Raw genomic sequence first — 12,803 nt, 5'->3', positions numbered from 1 at the left:
AGAAAACAAATAAACCTCATTCCACAAACTCTAATTTTCTTAATATATATATTAAAATGTATTAACTTCAGATTCCATCAGTTTTGTCTGTCAAATGCTGTGGTTAGTCAAGTGCTGTTAGTAAAGGGGCTGGTCTAATGTTTACCTTTTTCTCACAGGTCCTTTCTTCCAAATCGAATCTCAATGATATAAATATTAAGAATGGAAGGGGAGATGTCTGAAATTCTACAGTTCAACTTATATTCAAAACTTATAAAAGATACTCATAAATGTCTTTTAGCCTTCAAAGTAGACATGTTTCTCTGTTATTTTTCTGTTTATGAAAGCCTAGTGAGTTCCTAGTGGACAGCCCTTTGTTAGGCTTCTTAATATGGTGTTTTTTAAAATATATTTTATAAATCTTTTAGTTGGTTCAGACTTTTCCCATTAATCTGAATTGGTAAGATGTTCACTATACAATTGTTACATGTGTGGGCAATGTAGTAACTGGAGTAAGGATAACATTTTTTGTGTTATTTTGTTATAGAAGATCTGTACTCCATTTCATTTTAATGTGAAATTAGGTTTTAGAAAGCAGTGATAACATTTTGTTTTCTGAAATGAAATGCCTAATGTAAGCAAAGTCTATGAAAACTATAAAATGTTCAAGTAAAAAAAATAGAAATTTATTTTTTAAATACGAAAGCATAAAATCAGAGAAAAACAAGCTCAGTCACTAAAACGAGTGCCTAGAGGATAAAATTCAGTTCTTGCCATTTCCTCTTTGTCAACCAGATACTACCAGCATTAACAGAGTTGCTGACACTTTGAATAACTCGACTATCCATCCAGATCCCAAGGGACAGCCCAGTGAAGAGAGGAATGCAATTGCAGAGACTTTTTATGATTCTTCTTTTCCCACAGAACATGTAAGTCAATTAAAAATACTGCCAAGCAGACCTTAGTGAGCTAATTCTACAGATATGTGTAGAACTGTATGCATCTGGATGCTTTAAGACCTAGCTGATCTCCAAAATAATATCAAGAGGGCAACATGGCACCATTTTTCACAATTAAGGTTGATGGAAAACAGCAGGAAAAAGTCACAGTGTATAAATCAAATAGATATAATCCAGCCTGTTTGGGGAAGGAGAGTGTGAGGTAGTGTATTATGTACTTCTATTCTTTAAGTCACCTAAATTTAGGAATACTGGCATTTGAACATTTATTTAAACTTAAACAAAAACCGTTCAGCAATTTAAGCATTTAACATTTTATTTTAATAAAAAAATGCCATAAATAATCAGTTAAATTCAGTTGTTTTTAATCGTGTTTAAGGTAATTTACATTTTGAGAAACTGATTACTGCAAAGAAAATATACCTATTTTAAATTATTTCAATTAGAACACAGTATGTGAAAGGATCAAGTATCCCTAAATATATATCAAGTATGGATATAAATATTAAGCAAAGTATTTATACAGATTATATAGCTCTAGAAGTCCATTTGACATATGAAAAGCGACTAACTACAGCTGACAGGTTTTTCAGTAAAATTTATAAGTTTTTATCTTAGTGTGCAAAACTTTAGTGCAAAAAAGTCTGTGTTGTTCAAAGTCTAAAAAACAATTATAGGTATAACTACTAAAAGTTACCTAAAAAGGTTAGGAAAGTTTATTTTTAAAATTGCATAGTGACAGATCTTAAATTTTGAATCTTACCAATTCAGATTTTAAATTCTAGAGCACATTAAACAACTCTCTTTAGCACATATAAAATGAAAATTATATTACAGACATAACATGTAGTACATATGTGTAACATATAAGCCTTAACATATTTAATTTTTCTTTTTAAATATGAGAAACCTACAGTAGATAGTCTAACTCTTCTCTGGGGGAGTTGAAACATTAGAATCCCCCTTTTGCACCTTTTCATAATTGCCCTCAGCAACAGAGTTTCAGCTTGATGTGTAGAAGTGTTTATCTTTAAAATATGGTAACTAAAGCCAAGTAAATCTGGCATTGGGAAATCCTCGGCCAATTGGATAAGTCATAGAATCAAAACAAAAAAGGAAGCTTGAGTATCAAAGCTAGACACCAATTTCTAATTGAATTACTTAACACTTATTAATTGCCTTATTTTCAAACAGTGTCAAAGGCATGAAAATTTCATGCCTCCCTTTCAAGCCCAATAAGAAATTTGTCTAATTCCTAATGCTTTTCCTGCAATTAATGTTTTTAAGAATTTACATTTATAGAATTAAAACTTTCAAAAAAACATTCCCACAATGGCCTTGTAACGTACATCTATTTTAGAGGAAGCAGTGACACAAATGTGAAATAACTTTCCAAAGTATTAAGATACACTCTGTGATGGACTTAGACTACGCATCTTGGTTGTTAGTCAAATGCTATCTACTTTCTCAACTTTTATGATTTTTTTTCTCAGAATACTAGTGCACATAAACTCTGCTCAGTGGCTAAACAGACATTTTCTAGATGCTTATTACTATGTGCCAAGCACTATGCTAATTAAACTCCCTTGTCCCAGCTAAAGCTTGATTATCAATTAACATCTAATGTGGGACAAATTTAAAAGCAGATTTATTATTTTGCCTAGTCTACTGAAAATGCTATTATCCCTGCATTAAAACAGACAGATCTAGTCTATGAAGCCTGTTTACTTGCTCCTTAGTATTCTACACTTTCCTAAATCAGGGGCTGTCAAACAACAGCTAGTGAGTCCAATGCAGCCCACTGCCTCATTTTAGTAAGTACAATTCATTAGAGCACAGCCACACCCATTTCTTTACCTATGGCTATTTTTGTATTGCAGTGACATAGGATAAGCAGCTGTGAGGAAGGCCACTTTGCCCACAGAGCCAAAGATATTTACTTGCTGCTTTACAGAAAAAGTTTGCCAGCCCTTGTTCGAAATGAAGACAAATGAATTTTAGTTAGACATAACCAGAAAGAGAATAGAAGTTCTTTATATTTTTCAACATATTTTTATGCATACTCTCCGCACCAACCCTGTTAAATTTCAGGCTAATCCACCTTTTCTCTGTATATTCAGAACTTAAATGGGTGTGTTTTTTTTAATTGGAGAAGATTAGGTTGCTTGCCTGCTGGTCTTGATCATGCCCAGGAATAAAGTGGGGAGGGGCTGGAGTAAGCAGAGAAAGCCATACTTATTTTACACACTCAATTTAAGTTAAAATTTTAAATGCAACCCCAGGGCTAGTACCAGGCTGGGGTAAATTTTCGGCCAAAAAGATCTTTTGAGTCAGGCAGAAAGAGGAGGTTAAGAGATAAGTGATCTTTAAAAGGAGATAGTAAAGGAAGGAGCAGAAATGGGGCAACTTATCTAAAATATTACTGCTGTGGGCTGCAAAACCTCAGTTAAGCTAAATAGGATGTTTCATTAAATATAAAAATTTAATCTACATATATCTTATCTCTACAGCCAGTCCCTGTGCCTGTTTCTCTCATCATGTAGGTAGTTAAGGGGAAAGAAACTAAAATAGATATGTATAAATGTCTCCTTTTCCATTATCAAGATAAAAAGTCAAAGAATCAATATTTTGGAAAATGAGGTAATTTGTACTTGATGTCACATGCACCAAGATGTATCAAGTATTTTACTGGCAAAACAGGGCCATTAAGTTATACAGATCACTAGTCATTTAACTTCAAAATCAGTAGCAACCTAGATTTAGATTTGATACATTTCTCCGTATCAGTTCTGCATGAGTGACTTGTACATTAATTTTGGCCATTACATGAAGTATATTGAACACACTTATATGCTAGACATTATCAGAAAAATACATTTATGCACATTTTTGTTATAATAATTAGCACTAACAAAAATGAGCTGATGAGAAAATGGAGGTCCACAAAAGTTAAATGACTTGCCTAAAGCATCTTGACCGTCCTGTGCTGATACTTCTGTTTTCGTGTTACTGTGTAAGAGCATAAGCAATCAGACTCACATGAACACAGCACCATCCCAAGGATCAGAGAGGCTAGGACTTTGAGGGGCCTGGTGACTGACTATAGAATTCTCAGGAGCCAAAAAGAGCAATCCAAAAGGGGCAGCAATCCTTATGGAACTGAGATCAAATGTGAACATTGAATATCATTTAAAAATTATTACTATATAATCTCTTTGAAAACAATGTAACCAATAAGCCACTTTTATCAAATTGGGAGATTATAATGTAAGGCAATATTCAAAGATCTTCACAAAGATTTATGAACAAATGACATTCATCATAGCCTAATTAATAAACATTTTCCGACAACTTATACAACAATATATTAAAAATATAGAACATGGAATGGAGCCATGCTCTTAAAGGCTTTTAATAATAGAGGGAAATGCTAAAAATATTAACACGGCATACAAAATGATGTGATTCAAATTTTCAAAAAGTATATACAGAAGAGACCAACATATTTACATCAAAATGTTTAATGATGGCTGGAGTCTTGGGTAATTTTAATGTAATTCTTATCCTGTTCTATATTTCTAAAATATAATATTCTCTGTAACAGGAGGTTTTATCTGATAATCTGAGAAGACCATCAAAGACTTTTTAAAAGAAATTTATTTAATAGGGATAAACTGAAAGAAATATTCAATGAGGAGATAAATGATCACATATCCATAAAAGGTCTGCAGCTACTCACAATTATGAGAAATTTTAATGACAAAGGCAAAACCAAGATATAAAATTCTGTAGAATGATCAAAGATGCTTAAAATAGAAAAAGGACTAGCAGCAAATAGTACCAAAATGTTGACAGGTCTCTCTGGATAGTGGATTACTAGTGATGTCTATTTTATACTTTTTCTACTTTCTAAATTTCCAATAATATTTTATCATCAGAAAAAAAACAAAATGAAAAACATTTTAAACACAACTTATTGTAAGTATGACCCAATGCAGTGCCTTGGAAACATGCCAACTTCCAAATACTGCATTGCTCTTTCCTCTTTCTCCAACAGTGATATTCTGAATCATGAGGAAATATGGAGTAAAAGATAGTTTTATATGGCAGTTAGCATTTTTAATTTTCCCCTGGCTTTGATAGAAGATACAAAACACAGACACATTTGGATGGGAAGGGAGTAAAAGACAAAACAGATTTTTATCTGCATGTTTTAAATATTTTTTCTTTCAATGTAAGCTCAAGACCTTTCAGAAAATGTTTGTGGTATTCCTGGAATATATTAGGCATCTTGAAAGCTACTACATAAAACTACAAATTTACATTTCAGTTTTTTTGGTGCCAGAATTACTAAGGGTAGGTGTTGGAAATTAGCCAAGAGAATGGTGGCTTCATGCCATACTCATAACTGCAGAAGCTTGAGGATTTTCAAACTCTTTCATTGATGAATGTTTAGGAAATTTCACACTGGTAAAACAAGTTTGGTTTTTCCTAGATGAGAGCCAACCTATTACAAAGTGATTTTCAGACAATGAAGATTAAAGATACTGATTTAACTGTGTCTTTTACTTGTGAAGATGACTGGCAGAGCCTGATAACAAATCAAATAAACAAAATCGAAAAGTTCCTAACCTCAGAAAATGGCAACCAACCTAAAAAAAGAAAAGCTGAAGAGATGTTGGATTAGAGATTAAAATAATGCTTTCAGCGGTGAACTGAACTGAAATATTGATGTGGTTTTGACTAGAGCAAAATAACGTATCTAAAAGCTTTACAGATAATACTCACTTCTCCACTTTTTTCTGATGTGATATTACCATGTTTTTGCTCAGCAAATGCTTCATGTAAGATAGCTAAGACTGCAGTTTGCTGATAGCAATTCCCCTTAAATTTATCTTTCTTCCATATATCCTTTCATCACAGCTCTTATTGCACCTTCAAAACTCTTACAGAACACAGCTTATGTATTACACAAGACACAAGTAACCCTTTGTAATTTATTACTTTGTATCCTCTGAAGATTGTGATTTCTTTGAAATTTCTTTTAAATGTGAGACAATAAATATTCAAGACTGTAGTCAACTTTTGGCTTATAATGTTTTACTATGATTTAGATATTTTCCCCAAAAGAACAAAATTTATTAGCTTAAAAATTCAGGTATCAGAAAGACTCAAAAGGCTGTTTTTCACTTTGTTCAAGTTTTGTTTCCAGGCATTAAGTGTGTCATATAGTTGTTGCCATTGCTGTTTTCCAAATGTCCGATGTGTGCTATGACTAAAAATTGAAAAATTAAAAGTCATTAGTCAACCTTTTATCCTCTGGTATTCTTTTATACTACTACATACTTGTATCTTAATTAAAAGCAAAATTAAATATACTTAAAAGACAATTTGGTTAGAAGCTTATTTAAAAAAAAATCTTTACCATATTGAACCTGAACCTTCTACTTCCCTGAGCTACATAAACCAGACACAAAAGTCATTAGTATTCTAGTCAATGCTAAGCCATTAAATGAAATGTGCTGGAAAATAGGACTTTCATTAAATAAGCTAATCACATTCAGTCTGAACTTTAATAAAATTATGATAAATAGCAACTATTTAACTACAGTCAACTGATAAGAGCACCACCTTGATTCTCTAAACATTTAAGTAAAATAATCACAATTAAATTGTTCTACAAAATGCTGCAAAGAATTAAATGTCTTACCTGACAACCACTTTTCTCTGGGTCTGATCAATTTTGCAGTAGATCATTTTTGTTTTCACTGCTGAAAAAAGATGTTTTACATATGTTATACAGAGAATTCCCAGGAAAAACAGTCTAAGGTACGAACCTTTGACCAAGTAAGCCTTAATAATAATAGTAAGACTTTATAATTTTCTAACATTTTATAAACTGGCTCTTTGAATCCAGTAACAAGCCAAGAGAAGGCTATGGTTGATGGGCCAATCTACAGTAAACATCATGTAGTTTTCATTAAGAATTCTAGGTGTTCTCCCCTACAATCACATATGGGGGAAAAAAAACTAATTTCCTAATAAAATATTTCTTTATAGGTATGTCTAAGATTTAGAGCATTAGAAGAAGAAACCATGCCAACCGTTCTGTTCATTTTATTAATGTTAGTTAATAATGTTAATCCCTCAACTTTCAAATGTAAAAAGCTCAGAAAAAATTCCTGATTAACAGTTATATCACTTTCTAACACAACTATTGGGGAAGAAGTTCCCATTTCTAGGACAATCATAAAAAACTGATAATGGTTAACATTTGCAGGTATTTTTGTTCCAGGCACACTGGGCTGAGTGCTTTACCTGAGTTAATTCATTTAATCCTCACGACCACAAATGACTCCTTTATTCCTGTTTCATAGAGGAAGACCTGGTCTCAAACCCAGGTCTGAAACTAAAATCTAGGCTCTTAACCACAATGGTATACTACATGTAGGCCTTTGTTCTATATGACTTCAAAGTGTTTAGAACAAACACTAAAAACCACATAGCAATTTATACTTCTTTTGAATTTTCACTCTACTACAAATGTCTGTCAGTCTACTAAACATACACATTTGCTACCAAAAAAACCCCCAGCTTTGTTAACATAAGGCTCAGTTTCAAGATTAAAATTCTTATATTCCATGAATAAATTCTAGACAAAAATGAAAATGTTCCAATTGCCTTACCATCAATAACAAATGCTTCAACATCATCAGCACCAATCTGAAGTTCTTGTTGCATTGTATCAAAAGAAATTTCTTTATTTTCCACAGCCATTCCCATAAAAGTAAGTAATCTCATTTTTGCCATATTCTGTTCATGTAATAGTCCTGAGTAACAACAGTGAAGCCTGGTAAGTATCCATACCAATAAGACCTACACAATTTCGACTCTTATTTTAATTTGTGGAAGTCACTGAGAGCACTTACATAAATTTTGACAATATGTGAAAACTATAAACTGAACCCATAAATATGGAGTATTTAAAATTATTTTTCTAGAACTACATTTATTACTACAGTGCCACAGGTGATTTGTTCTGTGTGTTCAAGAGTTTTAAAATATTGTCACACGCATCCAGTTACAAAAACGTTCCATTTCCCTTCAGGTCACTTTAGATTTAATATTTAAAAGTTGTAACTGTAAAAGTGTGTTATCTCTTAAAAAAGAGTACCATTAACAATGATGCTTATTCTTTCTAAGGCAAAAGCAGAAAACTAAAAAATAATTCAAATCTTGCCTTATAATTAAATAATGCTACATGCTGTTTCAATTATTCATATCAAAAACAATTGTTAGACCTAAAAGGAAGCTTAACGAATTACCTGGTCCAGATCCTTTCATTTCAAAACACAACAAAATTTAGAAGCAAAGAGATTAAATGACTTATTTATAGTCACAAGTGGCAATACTAGTAGCCTTAGAAATAAACAACTAGAAATACAAATAAATATTTATGAATCCTGACTATCCCAATGTCTACCTGTGCCGAAGTAGAAGCTGAATTATAACACATCATATGTACTTGATAACTTATAAAAACAAGTTTCTAAATTATGAAAACAAGTTTCTAAAATTAATCTAGAATTACATGTTCCTTTTTTCTGAACTTTCAGATTATGTAAACTCAGCAAATGATCTATCACTACCTTTTTAATAATTAACAGCCTCAAGTTTGTACTGTTAAAGTTGTCTCTAAGCACTCCATAAATAAATTTGAAATGTGTTAATATTCATATATTAGCAGAAGACTAGGGAAGCCCATTAATATAGCACATAATAGTCTGTTAATTAGCAGTAATTATGATGCAGGCTTTCTATTTGGCACAGATTCAACAAAAACATGATCATAACTCAAATGAATGAGGTACCCAAGTTAAGTATTGCTAACTGGGTTTAATGGAAATCCACAAGCATCAAAAAATCAATTAGCACACATTAACCCTAATTAACAAATGAAAATTAGATGCTTATTAACTTTCTGAAGCAAGAAGGTAGCAACTGCATAACATCAGATTATACATGTGGACATGTTAGGGCAATTCAGTTGACACAAGATAATCTGTTGGCCCAAGTCGTCAGTGTTAATAAAACAAAGTGTTTTGATAAACTGTTGCCACCTGTGGAATCTATACATTTGTAATCAGATTTTCAGTTGTAATAAATCTCTAATATTATATCTAAAACTAAAAATATACACATTTAGTAAGATGTTTTCCCCAAAGCATCTTTTACAAACAAATTCCTAATAAAAGACTGCTACTTTGCATGGAGGTTCAAGAAACAAAAGGCAAAACAGAGAATTTGGTTTCCGGTTGGAAATAAATTAGAAACGTCATGTTTTCCTATCGCAGAACAAATACTAAAGGTTTTTCTCAGTATTTTAAAATAGAAGAAAATTCCTTAACACTCCTTATTCTGTGGGCATATACAGTTCTCTTTTAATATGATAAAATGATAGAAACTCCTTCACATTTTTAAGATATAATTAAAAATACTTGAAATAAAATTTTACTGCTCTGTGCAGTTATAAGCTTACTATAAATCAAAAAACTTAGAACAATGAAAATTATTTCTAGAATTATGTAAAACTATTATCTATCATATATATAGGGAAACCTTCGTTTAAAAACATTTCAAATTGATGTTTAAAGCTACTACTTCAAAACAAATAACCTAACTTAAAGCCTTTTAGGACTCTTGTTCTCAAAATCAAGCTATTAAGCTAGTGAAGTATGAGGAAGCTGTGCTTTGTTTCATGAAAACAGAACCTTCAAAAAGGAAGTCACAGTGTTCTGTGTCATATTTCAATTTTAAAGTTATAAAAAAATCTAATTTTATGGAAACATTTATTCATTATTAATATGTCAAAAACCTTAATGCAGTAATAAAAAAATGTGCATCATTGAGCAATTTCTGCATTTGTCACTGACCCCTGCCTTAAAATGCTGCAATATAGAAAACGTAATTTTAATGCATGCAATAGCTTATGAACCAGTGCTCCTTTGAAACAGTCAATTACACATCAATGGGGGAGTGTCAAAGTGTTAATTACTACTCCTTTTTCCTTGGTGCGTAAATAAAGAGGTTGCTGACATTAACATTCCATCACATGGCTTCATGCCACAAAACAATTAACTGGGACAGAATGTGGTTTTCTGGGTCTAGTGCACCTGGCCAAAGCATTCTACACAAACACACTCAAATCTACTTTATCTTGATGTATTTCAAATGCCTTATGTTCAGAATAAGTCTGCATAAAATTTACAGGTAACAGGAATTAATGATTACTAAATTGAGGACTAAGAGTATAATCGAAGTAGATTATATGTATAAATGTATTCTTTTAAGTACAGCTCAAAAGAACAGGGAGACGAAATTCAATTTTAATATGGAAAATACAACCTCTAATGTATTTTGATTGTCTAGTGGGAAAACAAAACATCTTAGTTTCATCGCTGACTTCACTCTCAAAAACCGATAATTTCATAAAGCTAAGACTGACTTTCCTGTCTTCAACAAACTAAAGTTAGGACAGTTTCTCCCATTATGTAAAATCACAACTGTTTCTGATCCCATCTACAACTTCACTTAGATCTGCTTAACAATACCATATACTTCTATAATCTATTAATTTGGAGATGGAGGGTGTATGTGCACGAAGCATAAAATACTGTATTAAAGGGGTGGAAAAAAAAACCCTGCTCGTTACAATTATGTGACTATGGCTTTTTTAGAAAAACACCAAAAATATAAATTACCATGCATATGAATAAAGAATGAGGTCTTTAATAAAGAAACTTTATTTTAAATAACAAGTACCTTTAATCATATTTTGTCAACTCTTAAATGGGTACTTCTAAAATTATGATCAAAGCAATGGTGATCCTTCAAGTTGTGTCTCTGCTCCATTCCCCATTCCAAAACTTTTAAAAACATATTGATGGAACTATTTATATCCGAATTTTCTCAAGTATCTGCTTATTTCTAGAACTTTACCTCAGAGAATCACGGTAGAGTTGGAAGGGTCTAAGATCCAAGAAGCTCTTATGGAGAGAAAAAAATGTCCAGGTTTTCTGACATGCTCTTTCCATCACAAATGCTTCCTCCTATACCTTCTGATTCCCAATTCATTGAGTAATCTTTTAAACTGTTTGTTGCTACCTATGCTCGTTGCTGTTTCATTACACACCACTGGTTAGGGTAATCTACACGTAAGGCCAAGATTGTATTTGCTGGATCTCACAGTACAAAACAGTTCTAGAATAGCACATTCCTATCTCTCTCTACCCCTGCAAAGAATGAACCCCAAAACTTACCAAGTGAATCGATGAAGTCTTTATTATTCTGATAAAACTTGACATATGATGCCAATTTAGCATTCACAAAAATGGTTAAAAGCTAAACAGATAAAAAAGAGACAAAAAATAGATACAATATTCAATACAGAATCAAGATTTATATTCAAGATATTTTTAAGACACAGACTCCCAGCAACTCTTTACATTTCTTTTTAAGACACTGACTCCAACAACTCTTTACATTTCTTTCAGTGCAGAAAATTCAATCTGATCAAATTACCATCTACACCATTTGTTTTAATAGAAGACTCACTTAGATGAAAGAAATGGTAAATACAGTGAGCTGTAAAGATGGTGGTAATGACACAGTACAAATGGAAAATAATCCAAAATGTATTTATACTTGCATTTGAAAAGTACGTTAATGTGTTTTTAAATACCAGATTTATCTTCCTAATTGGGACTAGCAGACACAATACACTAAAAAGAAATTTGTATTATCTAAATTCGTAACAGCCAGGCAAGAGAGGAGATGAAGGAAAAAGAGAAAGAACAGAATTGTGTTCAGCAGTTGGAGAAAAGCTAGTCTTCAATTTCAGTCTGTTCCTGATATAAAAAGAATAAACAGTTCTTCTCTCTCCAGATCTAATAGTCATGTTCATTAACACAAAGTAAAACAGTTCTGCTTCAGTATGTTAGATTTAGGAAAAGAGAACATTTTTCACATTAAGGATAAACTACTTACATCATGAATAAGCTCGCCTTCCAAAAACTTGACTGGTTTTAAAGTAAGAAGATGGTCAAAAAGAAATGCATTTGGATCTTTCAAAGCTCGTACAATACACCTTAATTAGGAAACAAAAATCCATGCTCAGATTCTTGAAGAAATTCAGGTACATTTCACTGATTTTGCAGGGTGCAAAACACATTTAACTCAGTAAAGTATTTAAGAGTTCAATATGTACAGTGTATGAAAAGGTGTTAAGACTGGGGTTAAAACAGGCCAATAAATCTATTCATCAAGTATATATATCTGTTTTAACAATAAAATTAAAAATAAAAAAAGTTATAGACAAAAACATAGCTAGAGAAAAAGTACCACCAAAGTAATCAAAGGATAAATAAAACAGCAGCATCTTGCAATACACTAGTTCTAGGTGAGTGCTTTACACGCATTAACTCATTTAATCATCACAATACCCTAGAGACATACAGCATGCCAATTTATGAATAACAAAACAGGCTCAGAAAGAACTTGCCCAGTAAGTGCTAATTAAGTGGTGGAGTATTTGAACACAGGTAGTATGACCTCAGAGTTGAAGATCTTTTCCATTAACTACCCTTTCTACATCTATCACAGGTCCTTGTGAAGCAATAATTCTTTAAAGAAGTTACCATAATTTCTATTTCATAGATCCAACCTGAGATTAGGGTCTATCTTTCAGACTGGGGTTTTCATCCCCATACCAGCTAGAGCGCAAACAGCAAACACCATGTGGCTAGTTCACATGCACTATGGTCCTTCCAATATCAAACCTTGAATTGCAGTATCTCCCTTAGAATC

General features: G+C 32.2%; 2 protein-coding genes across 2 annotated transcripts in view; one reads left to right on the top strand and one right to left on the bottom strand.

The window, feature by feature from the left end:
- The window catches only part of CCDC73 (coiled-coil domain containing 73), a 66,999-nt gene extending 61,344 nt beyond the window's left edge, over positions 1 to 5,655 (top strand). The window contains exons 16-18 of the mRNA XM_006908007.3: positions 775 to 912; positions 3,498 to 3,513; positions 5,439 to 5,655. Of these exons, the coding sequence (XP_006908069.1) occupies positions 775 to 912; positions 3,498 to 3,513; positions 5,439 to 5,625 (341 nt within the window). The 3' untranslated portion in view covers positions 5,626 to 5,655. The remainder of the gene's footprint in view (positions 1 to 774; positions 913 to 3,497; positions 3,514 to 5,438) is intronic.
- A 361-nt stretch (positions 5,656 to 6,016) lies between these two features.
- Positions 6,017 to 12,803, bottom strand: part of EIF3M (eukaryotic translation initiation factor 3 subunit M) — a 19,112-nt gene continuing 12,325 nt past the window's right edge. The window contains exons 7-11 of the mRNA XM_015586349.2: positions 11,985 to 12,084; positions 11,258 to 11,339; positions 7,625 to 7,768; positions 6,649 to 6,709; positions 6,017 to 6,213 (exon numbers count right to left, since the gene is read on the bottom strand). Of these exons, the coding sequence (XP_015441835.1) occupies positions 6,093 to 6,213; positions 6,649 to 6,709; positions 7,625 to 7,768; positions 11,258 to 11,339; positions 11,985 to 12,084 (508 nt within the window). The 3' untranslated portion in view covers positions 6,017 to 6,092. The remainder of the gene's footprint in view (positions 6,214 to 6,648; positions 6,710 to 7,624; positions 7,769 to 11,257; positions 11,340 to 11,984; positions 12,085 to 12,803) is intronic.

Source organism: Pteropus alecto, unplaced genomic scaffold, assembly GCF_000325575.1.
Source record: "Pteropus alecto unplaced genomic scaffold, ASM32557v1 scaffold71, whole genome shotgun sequence".
NCBI lineage: Eukaryota > Metazoa > Chordata > Mammalia > Chiroptera > Pteropodidae > Pteropus > Pteropus alecto.
This window is presented reverse-complemented; position numbering and strand designations above follow the sequence as displayed.